Consider the following 20,759-nt stretch of genomic DNA (forward strand, 5'->3'; position numbering starts at 1 on the left):
GATCCGTAGTCGTTTCTCCTTTCGATAATTTGCTCAAATTTAATTTCAAACAGAATGAAAAACTCACCTCTGACGTCGGAACGAAGGCGCTCGGTCCGTCGAAGGCTGGCTCTGGTACCGGAAGTCCTCGTTCCTTGAAACAGTAAAGAACAAAAAATGAAACGCGAACAATCGGTCGATTGTCAATCGCAATTAACACACAAGGTATAATTATTTTCGTCACGTTGTCCTCAAAAGTGTAAAAATCTAATAATTTTCTGCTGCAATATGAGATTCGGTATTGCGTAATTGCGTATCATCTGTATAAAACTTTTTTTTTCAAATATCGTTTCTTTATCTTATAGGGACAATGCAATTCATAAATGGGATATTTTTTAATCGATTCACTATCGCAACAAAAATTAAATAATTCTATCCTGTACACCGCGTAATAAACTAAGCGTTGAAAAAAAAAAAAAAAAAAACGTCAAACGGCAATCGCTACTTTTCCTTGCTGTCTCGTTGAAGTTTGCATTTTTCTTCTTTTTTTTTTCCCCCCCTCCCTCTCCATTTCCGTATTTTGAACAACGTTCGTTCATCACGCGACTCGACGGAAAAGGAAACGAGGGAAAAAGGAATGAAATTAATAAAAAATAAACCAAAGTGTGGAAAAATAAAAAATCGAACTTAAACTTTCGAGTTATTTATATACATAGGACGCGATTGCGCGCGGTTGTTGGTGGTAAGTTTCGAAAATAGTACACGGGACGTAAAGTGCGCAAACAACATTCGAGCAACGTCAGTTGGCCAGTGTAAAAATTGAATAAATAAAAGAAATAAAGAAAAAAAAAGTATTTCAATAGAGTTGTTTTGACTGACAATTTAAAAGCCGGCTCGCGTGTGGGTGTGTCTATATACACATACGTATACACACGCGTATACATAATGTATGTATACATGCATTAACAATACATACGCACGCATCGCGCGCGCATGTAAAACCATGAAGGTTAAGCACGCTGGCTAAAAATAAGAAATAGCGTGGCCAAGTAAAGCGATTACACACCTATATACACGCATGTATATTATATACATGTAATTTTACACGTACATACGAATTTATAAATCACACACAACGTGTGCATATATACCTAAGCTGGTTTTATGACCGTGTGAATTATATACATAACACATATTGCGTCGCATTGTTACAAAGGGTGAAATCACCCGTCTAGCCCCCCATTTCTCATCTAGCAGTCGGTAATCGTAGATAAAAGAAGCTTTAAAGCTTTCACATGTTACCAAACGAATGAGGTTGCTGCGTCGACTCATAGCATAAATTTTAAAAAACAGTCCTGTTTCACGGATCTCAAACTGTAAACACGAATTGCAATTAAATCATTTTCCCCGTCGTTTAACTTCGCTGCCTGTTAATTCGCTTCATTAGCTCACGAACGAACCTGTTTATTTTCTCTGTAACGCCTAGATCGTTACTATACATATATATATATATATATATGTATATATGTATATGTATATAGAATATGTATACAAGGTGTACAAGGTATACCGGAATCATGGCACTCTTGACACACATAAGAACGTAATCGGGTCATTGACACGAGTCGACGACGCAAGCATGGATGAAAAAAGGAAAGGAAAGAAGAAAAACGAAAAAAATAAAAACAATGACGATAATAAAAAAGGAAAAAGAAAAAAAAAAAAAAAATAACCAACCAACGAGAAAAACGGGCGGAAAAACAACCAATGTAAATTTGCAAGCGTGCCGTAGCCCGTGACGAGGAAATACACGTAATAAATAGCACGCATGCAACGTTTGTACCTGTAGGTGCAGCTCCTTTACTTCTATTACAATATCATCGGTCAAACCGTTGGCATACTGAGAGTAGCAGTAAATAATAATACCTATTATATTGTACGGGGGTTGTATATTGTTTTTTTCATAACCTTTCCTCTTTGCGCGTTTTCGTGTTGCTTGGGAAATGGAAGAAATCAAGAAAAAGAATGAATGGAGTTGCGAAAAAAGAAAGGGGATAAAAAAAATTTCACAAACTTTGGGCGAAATTCAAAATGGCAAATGAAAGGTGCGACGAGACGCTGCACGGTAGAAAAATTGTTTCGAAAATCGAATGCGTGCGTGCATGCGTGTGCGTATATATACAGGGTGTCCGAAGATTTACGCAACAAGTGATAATTTTTATAGAAAACGTAGGCTTGTAACTAAAAATTAAATTTTTGTTTACTCGCTGGGTTATGCACGCAACAGCATATCGGGCAAATGACCAACGGCCGCGACTTTGCTGGCACATGAGTACTATTTTGTTGAAATTTTTGTGAAAATTTGATATAATGCCGCTGGACTTTCTTTTTTTTTATTTTTTTTTGAAGTGTAAGGTTCATGCCAACAAGCCCACGACCACCAACGCCTTGAACGAGGAAATCGAGCGCTGTATCAACAAAATTCAGCCACATTTATGCAAAACGGTCGTGGAAAATTGCGAAAGCAGATTTCGTACGTGCCAGCAGAGTCGTGGCGGCCGTTTGTTAAGAAAAATTCAATTTTCAATAATCGTAAGCCTGCGTTTTCCGTCAAAATTACATCTTGCGTGAATTTTGCAACACCCTCTACACATGTATCAGATATTGAAATTTCAAGGACGATTTGAGGCACCGATTGCGATCGAAGTCCCGTGATCGGATTACCCGCCTACATATGACTACGTATCTATGTACACACACACACACATATATAATATACCTACATATCGAACCTACCGCACACCAATAATACGCGTGATTGTAGAACGAGAAATGAAAATGATGTATATATACTATACACAGGGAAAAGAGAGAACGGAAGAATTAATAAGGGAAAAGGAGAAAAAAAAACAAACAAACAATAAGACTCGAGAAACCATAAAAAAAGAAAGTAATAGAAAAGGCACCGGTCAAGGTTTCGCGTTCGTTGGCATTTGTATAATATATAATGTACCGGTAAACATGGCGAATTGAGAGATCGAGTTTCGATCTCGCGGCAGGTTAAAAAGGCCCCGCGAGTCTCGTGTACCTACCTACCTACCATTGCATACACCTGTAAGTTTTTTTTAATCTCTTTTCCTTCTCTTTTTTTTTCAAATTTATTCTTGCTCGGTGTGCGTAACGCACGTGCGGCCCGGACTCTATCGGGCGTATTACAAAGAGACACGGATTCACGCGGGCGAAGAGAGGAATCGATCGATCCGGCTAACGGTGATCGAGGCTCGATCGCTCGTGCCCTGATCGTCTTCGACGTGCCTCCTCCTCCTCCTCCTTCGCCTCCTTCGCCTACTTCGACTCCTCGTAGCAAATTGTTTGCGAACAACGACACGCCGCGCATTGTAAAATATAAATTAACGACACGGTTATGCGCGGTGTTGCGATAGAAAGAAACACAACGACGCGTGCGAGGGGAGGTGGAAGGATAGAAGAAAAGAGTTTGGGATATCGGTGGGCATCATCTTCGAGCGCGCCCCTCTCATCTTCATCAATTATTCATAAGGATATACGCAACACCAGACGGCGGGTTCGAGCTCGCGAGTTTTGTATTTTCGCTCCGTGATTTCACGATAGACAAAATAAACACGACGTCAAATATGACGATAATAATCGTTCACCCTGGCGTACCTTAAACTTCCGTTTTTCCGTTCCACCGATCAACGAACGCGTCAAAATTACAAGTCGGAAGATACCGCGACTTGCACGCTGACTTCCCGTTGCAGCTCTTCGGAAGAAAAATGTTTACTTTGATTTTATTTAAAGACTTCGAGCGTAAAATTTATTTTTAATAAATACGTATGAAAGTTTTTCACACATTATTCGAATGACGTGGATAAATTAGACTTGGCTGCTTTTGTGCGTGTTATCTATTCGATCGGCGAATCTTGCTGAGCTGGAATTGATTATCAAGTTATTAAAAAAAAAAGAAGAGGGTCAACGAAGTTTGTCATTTATGGAAGTAAATGAATTACAGGGATTGCAGACGTTCGTTGATACCAAACGCCCGCGTTTGAGCCGAACTGGAATCACGTTTTCTGTGCTTCTCCGTTATTCATCTCATAAACGTATGTAACAGTTGTTTCGATCACCTGGGTATGTATTTTAGATCTATTATTATACCGCGGTATATTATTAAATGCACGATAATGACAGTAACTGAGTACGAAATCCCGTGCGTCATAGGTTCAAACGAATGAATTTTGTTTTTCTGTACGAATATATTTGTACTCCCACTTGTAAATCGACTCTAAGAACATTGACCACACCGAACAGCCACTGGGTTTATCACCTCTGATGTGCGATCGTCGAGTTCGAGTCTAGATCTTGACGTCAAAGTTATTACAACCCTTTCTTAGACAAGTGAAAACTTGATGCACGCTACTCTGCGTTAGATGTTTGCTATTTTGCAATAAGACGGTGTGAATGAAGAGGTTTTAGGGTACGAACTCCGCGATTCGGAAAGCTTGAAAACCGATAGAGATGAAAATGCGAAAATCGAAACTGGTGTTGTTTATTTTTTCATCTTCTAAAAATAAATCACTATTTTGCAATTTCATTATACCTACTTAGTAGATATAAACATACCGAATACTCTAATAAGTCAAGTTTTCAAAATACGCGTATGGTTGTATTTTGCTTTACACCGATGGATTTTATACCGAAATGTTGAAAAATATCCCAGATTATAGCAGAATAAAAAAACTCCCAGATTATTCCCGACTAAAATTGTGACCAATGGTACCAATTGAAGTATTAAATAAACGAATCTCCGAATCGATTGGTATTGAAAAAAACTGCTCATTAACTGTCACAGAAACGAGATTTGAAAAAACAATATCGTTGCCATAAGATTTCCCGACTCGACGGTTTTTCCCTCTGAACAAAAGAAAGAATAAACAAATAAGCCCCAGCGACGAAAATATGGAAAAAGATAAAAAAAAAAAACCAAGCGCAAGACTCACCTTGACCATCTCGAGTATCTCGGCACACTTGGTGCGGACATTTTGAAACGGACAATTGACGCTGAGCCTCAGAATGACGGGTAAGTGAAGAGTGACGAGGCTGAGATACTTGTTGGGCTGAGCGAGTAGTTTCGGACCATCGAGAGCGTTCCCGAGGTTGAGCATCCTGCCGACGTCGCCGGGCGTGACCTCGGGCTGTTGGGGTAAAGCGCCGGGTCCGTTCTTCGACGAGACGTCGTCGTCCTGGGACAAGGGTCTTTTTATCTGTCCGGCGCTGACCTTTCGTTCGACGCTCTTCCTGAGGCTGCCGGAGGACTCGCGTCGGTCCTCGGATCCCCGTCTGCCTTCGAAACCGTCGAGGGTATTGAATACTACGCCACCGGCCTCCGGAGCGCCGGTCTTGACGGGATCGTCGTCGAAGAAAACCTCGTCGGCGGTTCCGTAGAACTGGGTGTTTTTGCGGTAGGAGGAGGCCTGGCGAACGTTCGAGTTCTCGTTCCCACCCTCGAACTCTATCCCGGCGACGAAGTTGTCGTTCTTGGATACGAAGTTGCCGCTGAGGAGGTCGAAGTGCCCGCTGGGATAGCCCGATGAGGCTGGCGGTGTGCGTCCGAATCCCGTCAGACTCTCGTTGTCGAATCTAGGACTCTTCCCGTACACCTTGCCCGCGCCAACGTCGACGTCGTCCTGGTCGACCTTCTGCTTGGCGCCCTTGATCTTGATGGGTTTCACGCCGTGGTGATGGTGCGGCGAGGGTTCCGAATCCCCCTGATGCACCTGCTGATGATGGTGGTGATGATCCCCGGTGTTGTTTCCTTGAAGAATATCGAAGGACGTCACACCGTCGCCCGGATCGTAGTTCGTATCCTTTTGCAGGTATATACCGTTGTCCGTCACGCTTTGGGGGAAAAATTCTTCCGTCCGAAAATCGTCGCGGATTATATTGTACCGCAACGACGGATCGATGAGCTGCCGCATCGGTATCGATGCCGTTGAAACTTCATCGGACTTTGAATTACTTCCGTTCACGCTGTTCGACTGCAACTGCAACGTCTCGTACAACGATCTGCGAATGTGCAAACGACGTGTGAAAAATTAGATCGGAATGCGTACGTTTCTTGTTTCAAAAAAAAAAAAAAAGGAGGAAAGAAAAATACAGCAATCGGTGCGGTAAAACGAAATTGGCGCATGCGCAAGGCTGGAATTCGCTATTTTACACACTTGGCGCGATAATTTCATTTTACGCACGGACTTTACGTATCGTCGGTTACTTGGGAATTGTTACATCAGGCCTGCGACTCTGGACCTCTTTAACGTCCTTGATCTATATCCGTTGAATCGCTATATTATTACATTTCTTAGCTTCTACGGTTGCTTAGAAAAATTAAATAAAATAGCGTATGATCCGACGGTCTTTTCGCCTCGCTTACGTTCGATATTCGTCTTCGAACTGCGAGCTTACGCTCGGCCCAAGAATACCGATTTTCCATCCCCGTTGGACGATATTAAATCTACTACTCCGACATAAGTAAATGTGAAAAACTAACGTGTTATCCTCGTATCGGAAAATGGCAGTCCTCGCGTCGCCCTCGACGACGTCGGGACTCCCGACGCCTCCCAGCCATCCCTCGACGGTTGTCCGAGCAGCTGCAAGTGCGATATTTCTCGCAGCTTCGTCCCTGGCGCATAGCGGGGCTAAAAATCTGCTTACAAGTTCGACCTCCCCGTTTTTCGACGCTGCTTCCAACGAAGACGAGCTACTCTGATCCTTGTACATTTTGCGGGAGTGTGCGTCTGGGTGTGTGGGTATATTTTCTTCTTTGTCTTCTTATTGTTTTTTTTTTTTTCTTTTTTCCTTTTCTCTTTCGTTTTGAATACTGAGTTATCGTTGATTTCCGGCGTTTCAATGATATAAGATTCGTGATATCGTAAGGTTATCGATCGTATCTTTATTCGTCGATTAAATTTTTCATTTACGATTTATTTTTCATATTTATATATATATATGTTATATAATATATATATAATATATCACACACGGTAAAAAGTCTTGCTAATTGTTTCACAAAGGCTTTTGAGATCGATTTTTAATTCGGCAATTCACGATGTATGTTAATATCATTATTTGATTGTTACTTTGTATATATTATTGTTACTGTTGTCGTTTTTTTAAAATTATTATTATATATATATATCGATTTATTTCAATATATTATACGAACTTCACTCTTCCGCAACAAGCTGCCACCTCTACAGGAGCTACGCAAATTTATACGAATTGTTACTGTTAACTGTTATATCAAATGAGTAATATTGTTCATATATATGGGTGTATATATATATATATATATACGACGTAAATCAAGAGAAAAGTCTACTTTTTTGCGTACAATGCTCCGACAGAATCACAAACCGTACACGCAGGCGCTCGCATATATCACACAGCCATACACATGTATATACGTATGTAAATGTATGTATTTAAAAAATTTAAATTATAACAAGAATTAGTCCACAGATTATTATATATCACTAACACGTTAACATAATTTGTATTTATGGTTAAAAAATTTTCTTTATTCGTGTATATGAATTTTTATTCACAGGGCAATACGTTGACTTTCATTAGTTTCGTTCTTTACTACGGTTTTTTTTTTCTTTTTTTTTTTTTATCGTAACTTCAATTTTTACACCCCTCCGATACAAAAATGATGATTTGGTACCACTATGTATAATACGAATTGGTCTCGATTACTAATTACGTCTGAAGTGAATTTTTTATTATCTGTTATTAGTTGAACTTCTAATTATCTAATTGTATTATATATTATGTTTGTTTTGTTGCTACGGTTTTTATTGTATGTTTGTTTGCTTGTTTTTTTTTTTTTTAAATATTTATATATTTCTTTATATCTGTAATATATATGTATATGTTTGGGTGTTACAGATCAAAGATATAATTTTAGAATATCGATGTTACAGATTTCGCGTAGATTCGCGAGTGCGAGAGTAGGAATTAAAAAAACTAGAATTGAAAATCTCTAAATACTAAACGGTATCCGTAATACACACCGAAATGGAAAATACTATAGAGAGTGGAAAACAACGGCAATTGAAATATCCTAATAAATTAAAACTCATCAATTTCAACAAATATTTAAAAATATCATATATCAATCAACTGTCGATTTATCGTCTTTCTTCGTTATCATTACTCGTTTTATATCGACTCTGCGCTATTTATATGTGTACATTTATGTATTTTTTTATCGTATTTCTTCCCAAAAGACTAGGCCCTGATCAGTCTTGACAGGCTTTGCACAAACACAACGATTCGAACAATAAATTAAATAAAATTGCTATTCATACGAATATCCGTATATACTTATATACATATATATATGTATATGTATGTATATATATATATAACCGCTGTAGATATTTGTTTTCCTTGCACACATGTATTTGCTTCGAACAATTATCTCTTCAATAATACGATCTTTTATATATATAAATATAATACATGTCAAATACTACAGATTTATACTCTCTTTGCGTTTACGTTTACGTTTTTTTTTCTTCTTTTTTTTTTGTCACTGTGTCGTTATTTATTTATTTATTTATTTGTTTAACCAATCATCAACTCATTCGTTATTTTCTTCCTTTTTGCAGTATCGTCCCAACGCTTTCAGCTCGTTTACTTTTTTATTTGTACGTTGTACATCAATACACCCCGCACGCTTTTCGCCACTTGTTTGTTATTCAAGAATATATGTGTATACATATGTATACATATTGTTGTTAATATACTGTTGTTGTTGTTGTTATTATTATACGTAAAACGTTACATGTTGTATCCGGATTATTTATACTGTTATCACATTACGTGGAGTATAGAAACGGTTGATATCTGAAACAGATAATACAAAGAGAACGATTAGCATACACCGCGTACAAGCGTCGTCGATGTAAAAGTCAAGACGAAAGTGCGTATGATCAATGTTAATAAGCTTGACAAAATAAAGAGAGATAAAAAAAAAAAAAAAAAATCTCATTCGAAAAGAGACGTTTGCAAGTTTTTCTCTTCTCTTTTCATGAATGACGATAAATCACGTCGCGTATTCAAACACACCGTGCGTATCATTGCGTGGGTACGTACAACGCGTAAACGACGATTGTTGAAGCAAGTTGAAACGAAATAGGTATAAGATAACCTATACTCGATACTCGATAGGCGCGTGTCGCGTGACCGAAATTATCTTATTGTCAGGTAGAAGCGACGGGCGTGCATTCGAGTGAAATCTGCGACATTGCGTCAACGCGCCCACCTATGCACGTACGATATATTATAATTGCACGAGGGTATGAGGGTGCCGGGGGGGTTGGCGGGGCACCCTCGGAATCGATCCTCCTCGTCGTCCTCGGCCTAGGCCAAGGTGACCAAGGTTAAGGTTCACGGGGGGTGTTTCACGCCCCGCCACGGACACGTTTTCACGTCCGCACGTATCGCCGAGAGCCCGGGTAGGGGGTGGATGGTATGTTCGTCGGTATCGGGGGTCGCGCGATGCGCGCGCCAGTGATATTGCCAGGGGAAGAAGAGATAACGGCACCGACGTCACCGCGATCGAATCTAAACCTGCCCCCGGGACGGCGAGGAGAGGAGAGGAGAGGAGAGGAGAGGAGAGGAGAGGAAGGTTTCGGTCGATAACAGACGGGACCCGCGTCCCCCCGCGGATTGTATTGTTATCCGCATACCTTTATGCACGTGGATGTGTAGATATCTATGCGTGTAGGTACACCCGTTATAACCTTGACGCCATTTTCATTTTCAGAATATGCATACGTGTGTATAGGTATGCGTGCATACACACACACGGTACAGCCCTGAGGAAAGGGTGGAAAGTCAGCTGGGTTTATCGATTTCTCTTGTACGTTATACCTATAATCAGGACCATATATATATGCATATATATATATATATATATGTGTGTGTGTGTGTGTGTGCGCGCATGTGATGTACGTGTTTATAAGGTTATCATCTGCCGAGCTTGGTGTCGAGGGTTGCAGGAGATATAACCGAAACTGCCAATATTCAGCAACCCCGCCGTTTTATAAATATAACCCAACAGTCAATATTCCAATATGGATTTTCAATTTTACAAGCATTTTGAGGTACAGGTGTATGTTTCTAAAACACGCACGCGCGCGTAGATACCTTATATATCAAGCAGTTCGAACGAGAAATATTGGGGATGAGAAATCCTGCTTTGCAGAACAACACGCGTATGTGTTAAAATTAAAACAAAGTGAGATGCGGCGATTGGAGGGGGGATATCAAAAATTGATTCGATGCATCATTCGCGTATCGATGTTTAGGTAAACACTTCGTTCAATTTTCATTCTCGTGACGTTACGATCCGGTATTAGACAAATATGTTTATATTTTATATACATATATTGCCTTGGCATTGATAACAAAGAAGAAAACGTGTTGGGTCAGCTTGTGATAAGAACTTTTATAAGCCGTAAATCAATATCGCCTGTTAATTGATTCATATCCACACTCAATTGTTGTGTGTAAATATTGAATATAGGTATATACATTATATACATATTACAGTTGCAATCGATTTGTAAACGGCAAAACAACGCGTTTAACAATTTGTCTATACGTGTGGTATAAAATACCTATACAGACGATATGTCCAAAAATCTATGTTAGATACGTAAATTCCCATGACATTTTCCGTTATTTTACTTATTTTTCTATCTTTCACGCAGGGCCATAAAATTCCGTGTGAAAAAGGTGAACCGAACGATCACTAAATGAAAGAACCGACAAAAATGTACGTGCGCGTGCGACATTAAAGTTCAAATGCCCTTATCAGTCATACTTTACATCCGTCAATTTATCTCCTGCCGATCGATGAGAAAAGTGCTGCTTTATTCATGCAATACATATAAGCGAACGAATGACTTTTCAAGATATATAACGTTAGGTGTATTATGGCGAACGTTGATGCGCGAAAGTGGAGAACAAGAGTGATAAAAAGAAACACGTTAGGTACAAACAAATCTCATCCGGTAACTCGAATCGCCTCGAATTCACCTTCGGCAGAGATTCATTTTCTGCAGGCACATTCTCCTACGTCATCGATCCTTAACATACATAGCTACATGTACTCGTACGTCACGTATAGGTCTCTCTGTACCATTATGTGTGCGTAACGTATTTACAATAGCTGCTGCGGTATTGATTTCACTAAGCGATAGGCGCAAGGTGTATATACAGGTATACACCTCGATACAGGTGGACGACGAACGGACGGATTCGACTTCGGCTAAATATCGCCTGTCGGACATTTCGTGACATCCCGATCAAGATTCTACGTCGATGTCTCAGATTGGCTTTGCAATATTTTTTTTATGAAAGTGCGTGACGAAAAACGCGATCGCAATTTTTTTTCAACAATTTTTCGACCCAGCGTACGTAAGGTATGATTTAAAAATTTGAAAAACAGAACCAGTTTCCGATAATGTTCATTCTTACGTCCAAAATGCAATTCGATAATAAGGCTTTAAATTATCATTTCTTTTCTTTTATTTATCTATCGAAGTCACGAAATCTCCATCTTCTAACAGCTGTCAAAAATGTTTTAAATATAAAATATTTTTCCCAATTTTTTCACATATTAAGAAGTGAGTTGCTTTCGTCAAATTTTTAAATCATAGTACTGCAGATACGCTGGGTCGAAATGTTTCGAGTAAAAATATTATGATCGCGTTTCTCGTCGTGTAATTTCATACGAAAAATTATGAAGCCAATCTGAGACTTCGACGTAGGATCTTGATCGAGGTGTCGTGGCATGCCCCCGATACATAGATGGATAGATAGATAGATAGATAGATAGATAGATAGATAGATAAATATCACGTCTCTCGTGCAGCGCTGCATTTGCACGGATTGCAAGGATCTCCTAATTTGCATCCATGACGATTAATCATGTTCGAGTCATAGCCGCAATTGGCTCCGGATGTAGGTATAAGCTTAGAAAACCGATCGACGGAGAGAAGTGAATGCAACCCTTACATTATGCCTGATCTACAATGTAATCGTTTTTTTTTTTTTCTTTTCTCTCCTCAAGATCGAATTTCACATCGTAAGTACATCTTATCCTTGGGGAGGGACGCGTTACACATTCTACGGATACGGTGTATCTAACTAACGAGATTGCGCGGATATGAAGGAGAGACGAAGCATACGGGAAGTAGGATGTACCAGAGACATGCTTTTAAAGCTCGTTTACGCATGCACTGATTTATTACACGTCGTGCGTGAAAATTTCCCCGCGGACGAGCTCGGTTGTCGGTGATAATAATCCAAGATCGAAACCGGTAAGGATACGTGGGGATTGCGATCGAATATCCCTGGCAAGAATAATGACGTCCGAACCTGCGCTCACTCGCTAAGAGCTAGGGAAAATAATTTATCACAGCTTCTGAACGTAGAGTTGACCACTTTGTTTGCGTGAAACACCGGACTTCGGGATTGCAACGTTTCAAAGAATTTCACGCGATTTTATAAAATTTCATGGAATTTCTTGTGATTTCAGAGATTTCAAAGGATTTCATCAAATTGCATAAGATTTCATTAGAACTCGGTTTTCGCTTGAAACTACACCGATGAAACAAATAAAAGCGCTTCGACTCTACCCGTATAAAAATTTTGTCGTACTAATGTTTTACTACAAGCTAGAAAAAATCCACCTCCGTCACAACAAATTGAGACACTCTTTTATTCGACGAACCGCGAGTGATTCGTTCCTTTAACGGTCAAGAGTTTTCAGGAGCAAGAAATAAAAAAAAATAAATAAAATACAAACGTGAGAAAGATATAAAAATCAATTGTGTATATATATATATATATAACACATTCGAATGCGTAAAAATATCGACGATGAAAGATCACGCGATAGTCGTAAAAACCGAATGACAATTATACGTGAGTACATGTTTCGTGACAACGTTCATTTGCAGCCGTATAACGTTGCGGAGAATATAGAACGGAGTACGAGAAGTAGAACGCGTTACTGACCTTTCCGCCTCTATCGTCATTGGATTCTTAGAGGAGAAAAGAAAAAAAAGAAAAAAGAAAAAAAAAAAAGTAAAAACAACTCAAAGGGTGTGACGATCTTATACGAGCATATCGCGTAATCACGCTGCGATGGTCGTTGAATACTTCACGCTAAAAGTACATTTGCGAACATAATATGCAACCCAATGAATAATTATGGAAAAATTGTTAGAAGAAACCGACAAACACTTTTCTGCATTAGGTATTGATAAAGAAAGAGAAAAGGTGAAGACACACACGGAACTTCTTTACCCTGTAGGTTAACCTGTAACAAGATACATACATACATACATATACATATATATATATATATGTATATGTATATATATATATACATATATACGCATGTATGCATAAATTACGCACACACGCAGGCGTGAATACACAAATGTATGGGTTACACCCGTGTTACGTTGACACGATACCGATTAAATCATTGCTGCGGCGGCGTTTATTCGTCTCAAGGCTCGAGATAACTATTTTGCATATGGGGCATTCCGAGTCAATGCGACTAGGGTCTGACCCTCGCCCTCTTGGATTTGATCCGCGATTTTTTATACTCTTTTACCAGATTTTTCCTACCCTCCACGGCGTCCCCGGAAGTCCTTAAACGATGATATTTTGACAATGACTGCGACATTGTTTTTTTTTAAATTAAAAATTAAAGAAAAAAAAACGGTAATTTTGTATCAAATTTAATATGTACACATATACATAGAAACATTAAGAAGGAAGTATACGAAGAAAGGAAAAAGCGTGGACGAAATAAATTGCGATACCGAAAAGTTGCGTGAAACGTTTTTTCAGAATGACAAAATGATTTTCTTAACACTCGATGATACATCAATCAGACGATATCGGTGATCCGTGGAAAAAAAAAAATATAAAAATCGTACAACGTGCGTGTAGGTATTTAACACGCGGCTGAATCACTACGATTTAAACGTACGGCCCGTCTAAAACGTTTTCACGTGTACGCGTCTGCGAGTACAGATATAAATCGTAAACAAAAAACAGCTGTGTATATATTTATTGATCGATGGTTGTGTGTACGTGTATGCGTGCGTGTGTGTGTGTATATATATAATATGAATTGGCAAGGTATAATCCAGGTATAGATCATAAAAGATAGGTGAAAACGTCACAGGCGATCACTAAAATAAACCCATAGTCATCGTGACGAGTCCGCGTAGCCACGAAATGTGTTTGACGAGCAAAATAATATTCGATTTGTGTGCGGTAATACCCTGTTATGACAATTTGCCGGTTCGAGAAAAAGAGATGTGGAAAGAGAGGGGGGAGGGGGAGGTGGCAATAAAAAAATTAAAAAAAATTGAACATAACAAGCGTTACGTAACGATGATTTAACGCGCGGAGGGATCGTACAGGTATTATACAGTATAGGCGGCGAGGGGAAAAAAACGTACAAATTTCGTATAAACCACTAGGCGAATTCTCTTTTTCTTGTCTGCTGAACGTCGTTAATAAATTATACGGTCTGTAATCAGGCAAAATAAATTTTCGACGGACAGCTTCGAGCCTACATTTATTTATACATATGTATGTAATACAACAACAGGGGGAAACTAATTGGAAAACAATTAATCGGACTGTAAGTATAAAAAAAGATGGGGGAAGGAGGGAAAAAAATTATGTGGAATGTAATTCAATTATTTCACACGCGTTTTCATTTCCTCCCGGCGATGTTTCGCGTGATTGTTATGATAATATCGGTGCCGTGATTGATTGATTATGAATTGGATTAAAAAAAAATTTTCTGGAAAAACATCAGCGGGACGTAATTCAGGCAGGTATACTAATCAGGCGGTGTACAATTATTTTCAACGCGTAGATTTGTGAATAATTGCGGCACATTCCGATGATTGATGAATTTCAAAATCTTCTGTTATCCTACGATATTATTTTATGCACGGCATCGAATATATTGTTTTTTATTTTCCCAATTCTATTGTCTATTTATTACGTAAACGAATACATGATATATATATATATAAAAAAAATGTAAAAAATATATATATATATATATATACAGGGCGGAAGAAAAGTAATAAAAAACATATAACATAAGTATATATAACGTGTAATTTCTCGCGCGATCCTGGATAAGTTGGTACAAAAAACCGTGGCACGCACCACCGTAAAGTCAGGAGTTCGAATTGTGAGAGAATATCACACATTCGTAATACGACGAATGTTAACGGCGTGAATAATTCGTCAAGATTTTTATTAACGCTGTAACGAAGGGGTGAAAAGAAGGGGAGGAGGTGGAGTAAATTAAACGCGTCGTACCCTGCAGCTGATTGTGAGACGATTGTGATTCTAGATTGTCAGCGAGAAAAGTCATGATCCGCAGCCAAGCTACAGGTATTACATGCAGGAGAAGGAAACTGGGACAGACGTAATTTATATGGTACATCTACCTTATATATAATACTCATTGACACGTTGCTCCGCAGTGGCAACAGTCACTGCAACCAACTGCACGGGCATTATATATATTTTCATCTCAATTTTCCACCTCAATCAACTACAATTAATTCCAATTTTCCGTACCTTGATAAGAAATAATCGCAGTTTCGCATCCGAATTACTGCTGATGAAATAAAACAAAAAAAAAAAAAAAATGCCAGAAGCATATAATTTAATACGATCGATTCACCAACCGCGGTTTTATCTTCCAAATGAATCATACTTTATGTCAACGTTCAAGAATCGAAGGAAAAAAATATGTTGTACCAAGATTTGCAACCAGTGTAAAGTTTAGCGTTGCAGGCGTGAAAATCGCGTGTTTAACGAACAAGTTTATTTCCAGTATCCGTTCTTGTTTGTTTTTTCTTTTCTTCAAAGTTTTTTTATTTTTTTATTTTGCAACGGTTACAGAATACGAAAATCTAACGAACCGTCGAAGGCGAAAAAAATATTCGCACAAGAAAAAAAAAAATAATAAATAGAATAAATAAAGAATAAAATAAAGAACTCTGCAGGTTATTGTGCACAGGGAGAAATTTTTGCGAATGGTGCAAAAAACCTGCGTTAACCTTCAGAGGGCCGGCATTTTTCCCTTGATATTCGATATTTTTTGGAGGTATGATTTATGTACGTGTATATATATATATATATATATATATATATATATATATAAGCCAACACGTCTGGTGGAGTTTCCGAGTTTTCCGCTGACTCCTAAAAGAACCAGACCGGCGCTCTAAAGGTTAAAAGCCCGTTTATTACGGTATTTATATATATTTTCGCTCGACTGCAGAACTTCCGAAAGAATTTAGGCGCTTGTTATAGCAATAAAAGAACACCGTTTTGTATACGAGATATACGATATGTATACAATATTATACAGAGGATGCGATTTCCAATTAACGAGATCGTTTCATTCTTACCGTTCGACGAAAAGTCCTTTTTCTGTAAATTGTACCGCAGGTCGTGATAACGGTGATCGCAATCGAGAGAAGCAGAAATGATCGATTTGGCCAGCTTAGATATATCTACTTGTAACTAAATTAATATACGGTTGTAAAATCTACCAACAAAATTCTATACGACTAGGAAATACGATGATTACGTAATGCATGTACAAGCAACAAGCAAAAAAGATCTGCAAAGACCTGCATTCCCAAAGTCCAATTTCACGATGACTCAAACTCGTTGAGTGTTTTTTTATTTCGCCTTATTACACTCTAATTCTGTATTATTTATCATTGCGTACGTATATATATATATATATATATGCGATAACTGCCGAGGTATTACGATGAATCACGTTATTGAATTACCAAGCAGCAGGACTCGACTCTATGAATGCCAAAAAGTAACCGTGCGAAACGTACATAGATCAATATTATTATCAAACGATCGTTGCAATCATCGTCGTATAATATTTCGACTGAAAGAAAATCGGAGGTTCGAAATCGCAGCGATCGATCGAAATTTTGTAATCGTAGGGAGGACGTTTGGAAAAATAACAACGAATTGAAATCATCAAGGTATAACAGAGAAATCGTTACATGTAATGTAAACGGCTTTACACTTTAAATTATGCGAAATGGTTGAAATCTTTTTAAATTCTAACGCACGGTTATACCTACGATGTCCTAACAACGATTCACGTACTCGCGTACGGCCGGATTCAGGGTATCGATACTCCGTAACGTGTGTGTAAAATTGCAGATGCAGCTATTAATTAAGAGATTGCGGTGGGAAAAAATAATAACGAATGTGCCGCACGCCTCAATCGTAGATCTATGCCTACGTACGAGCGTGCGCGAACATTTTGGTAAACAAAATCGACAATTAGTGGTCGATGAACTCGGTTGTCTGAGAGACAGATAAGTACGAATGAACGAACGAACGAAGGAAGAAAGAAAGAAAGGCTGCGACGAAAGATTGTGAAAAGGTGAAAAGACCAGGGAGCAAAGACGGGAAAATAGGCAAACGCGAGTTAGGTACTCAGGTGTGTATAATACGTACTTACATCCTCGTTACATAAGTTTGTTGTAACTCGTGCAATGGCTAGATTTACACAGGTGGACGACCGCTTTCCCTCCACGATATTCATACACGCGTATAATACAACTTGTATGCGTATGGACGATACGCACGAAACGAATAACGTTCACGATTTTCCACCGTGGCATCCCCTAAAAAGTTTGTTTAGGTTGAAAGAAAGATTATGTGAAATGACGACGAGCGTTCTACGTTGTGTGAAAGATCGCGGTCGTTTTATTTGTCACTTGCTTTTTTTTTAGTGAAACAGCACGTTTTGGCACTTAGATTATTATTTCTTTACCGACATTTATATTCAAGCCAAAAATCGCGATCCGTAACACAGCGATGTATGATCCGGGAATCTTGTTCTCATAAATTAAAAGCTCACATTGAATCAGAAATGTTTTATGAGATTGAATTAACAATGAAAAAGTGGTCGGATCCACTTCTCAAACATCAATTGGAGATTTAATATTACAAGCGTGAGTCTTCTCTGTGACGTAAATTGATAACATGCTTGATGTTCGAGGAATAAAAAGACAAATATTTTATTCACGATATTTGATAAATTTCCAAAATTGTACAACAATGAAAGATCAACTGAGCGCGATCTTCCGCGTAATCTAAAACACCTACTCCTAAACGGCAGGTGGAAAAAATTGGAAAAAATCACAAAATGTATATTTGGCGGACTAGAAATAGGAAACAAATCGGCGATAAATTCGTTGTGATGAAACCTTGTCCACGTTCATTTGGACTGCCCCGTAATGTGTATGTTTCAGGTATAATAAGGTGGACAAAAATTTCCCACGATTGATTCATGTTGAACATGATGCACGACTGTGTAATGTATACGGTTACTACGATATTACGTTTATACTGGTGTAGATAGGTGAAAAAAATATTCCGAAATAAAAGCACGTCAAGTTACGAAACTGTTCCAGAGAAGGAGAGAAAGATAATATACGGTTCGCATCGGCGTAAAACCATTATACATATCTATATCTATATCTATATCTATAATACAACTCGACGCATTGATTTATAGCCGTAATATGAGAGTGTGAGAGAGAGGGAGAGGGAGAGAGAGAGAAAGACATCACGTGTAGCGGGCCGACTGCAATTATATGAGCGGTGAAAAAACCAACAATAAGATTAGCCTATTTTTTTTTATTATTCTTCCTTCTTCGCTTCTTTTTATTTTTCCTTCACTTTTAATCTAAGAAACAACAAAAGATATAAAATATATATATATATATATATATATATATATATATATGAAAAAACTGTTGGAAATTATTTCAACAGGTTTGATAGTAAAGTTGGAGATTTTCCTACTCCGTGAGATGGTTTTGAAATTAAATTGAAAAAAAATGATACAATAATCTGAAATAAAAATGATACTGGAAATGCGGTCCAGCCATAGAAAATCCCGTCGACTGCGTACAGGAATTGACCATATTTTTGTAATTTCAAAAAAAAAAAAAAATTAGGGGTACAGCTCAGGGTGATCTTTGTTTAGAACTTTTTCAAAATATTACCGAGAAGCTTCCGAAATTGAGTCCGAATAAACAAATAAAACTAGGCGCAAAAGGATGACTGAGATAAAGATCCGCGTTTCAAAGGAGATTTTCATTAATTTATTTATTTGGAAGAAATCCGAGGGTACAGGTAGGTACGGCCAAGTTAAAATAAAACCGTTTCCAGTACAGCTAGACGCGATATTCGTTACAACGGATGTGACTTCATCATCGACGAATCGAATCGGTAAGATTGGATGAATTTTTTTCTTGTTCAATGACCTATACCTACGTACCTAAACAGCGTTGAATATTTATAAGCGAAGAAGAACATCGGCGGTGGGTGATTGCTTAAATATGACGCCGAGCGAGCGACGATGGAAAGCAATCGTGGTTACGGTCGACAATGGATATCCATTTCAAGAACGTCGTTGCGTCCACGTTACGTAGCTCGCGTTAATGCAGCTATTTACGCACACGCGTCTAGAATCACGCGAGTGCGTTCGAGCACAAGGTGTAAGTTGGGACGATTGTGATACGTTACACATATGCCCGGTCTGGTGCAGCACGGACTCTTGTTGACACTAGACCGGATATGCGTGTTGTGACCAGACAACCCGCTCGCTTGCTCCCGTCATCTCTTTGCCGAGAATACACCGTACGTACGCACGTTACACGCGTGCAGCATCTCGTCCATTGTGCACGTACGTACGTAAATTAGAGACACGCGTGGATGTTAAAATTTCGTTTACCGACCGAGCTGACGAGCAAGGAAAATCCGGTCCGTGTTACCCACATTAATTAAAAAGCAAAAATTAAGTCCGACGAATTTTCATCCATCCGTTTTTCTTTGTCGTTTGCGCGATAACTTTTAAGATCAAATATCCTCGCTACGTGAGAATCCGCTCTCACGTTTTAACCGATTAGCAAGTTTCAAAGTCATTAAGGTCACTACGTATATATGAATATACACCGCCATTATTTTACCGTACGAGAAAATGCAAGGGCAATCGTGTTGTTCCTTTTTTTGTTGTTGTATATATATATATATATATATGTGTGTGTGTGTGTGTGTGTGTGTGTGTGTGTGTGCGTAAATCGAAAATGGATCGAAACGTTTTTGTTCGAAATTGTGCAGAGGATGGAGCTGTCGAGCTCTTTTTCGCGTTTGAGATACGGTTTGTACGTCAACGTCGAAATCAACCCCTTAAAAGCGACTGCCATTGGTCGTACTCGACTCGTTTGATATTTTTCTTTCGTTTCTCTTTTGATAATAAGTATGATAGAAAGTTGGCGACGTTGCGACAAGTTTATTCGATACTGGAAGAAGCCCGATCGGCGTAACACCACCACCATCGCGGCCACGTGAAGCACGTGATTCAATCTTCACGTGAGAATATATTATTAGTTACCGTTGTACAGTCGTCGATCGAACTGATCAAGTTCTACTTGAGGCGATAATCAGAGGCCTCTGCACCCGCAGCTGAATGTCCGCGGTTGCCTCTCTGGCTGTTATTACGATAGGTGTATAAATTAAAAGTAGAAATTAGTTACGGGAAAAATTCGCGCCGATTTTACATCCAGTCTCGT

The 20,759-nt window shown here is 38.7% G+C and overlaps 1 protein-coding gene across 1 annotated transcript in view; it reads right to left on the minus strand.

Annotated features, from left to right (window-relative positions):
* Positions 1-8,594, minus strand: part of LOC124309082 (sestrin-3) — a 109,404-nt gene extending 100,810 nt beyond the window's left edge. Inside the window, exons 1-3 of the mRNA XM_046772339.1 lie at positions 6,545-8,594; positions 4,998-6,063; positions 68-133 (exon numbers count right to left, since the gene is read on the minus strand). Coding sequence (XP_046628295.1) covers positions 68-133; positions 4,998-6,063; positions 6,545-6,774 — 1,362 coding nt within the window. The 5' untranslated portion in view covers positions 6,775-8,594. The remainder of the gene's footprint in view (positions 1-67; positions 134-4,997; positions 6,064-6,544) is intronic.
* Between the last annotated feature and the right edge of the window lie 12,165 nt (positions 8,595-20,759).

The sequence above is a fragment of the Neodiprion virginianus genome, chromosome 1 (genome assembly GCF_021901495.1).
Source record: "Neodiprion virginianus isolate iyNeoVirg1 chromosome 1, iyNeoVirg1.1, whole genome shotgun sequence".
NCBI lineage: Eukaryota > Metazoa > Arthropoda > Insecta > Hymenoptera > Diprionidae > Neodiprion > Neodiprion virginianus.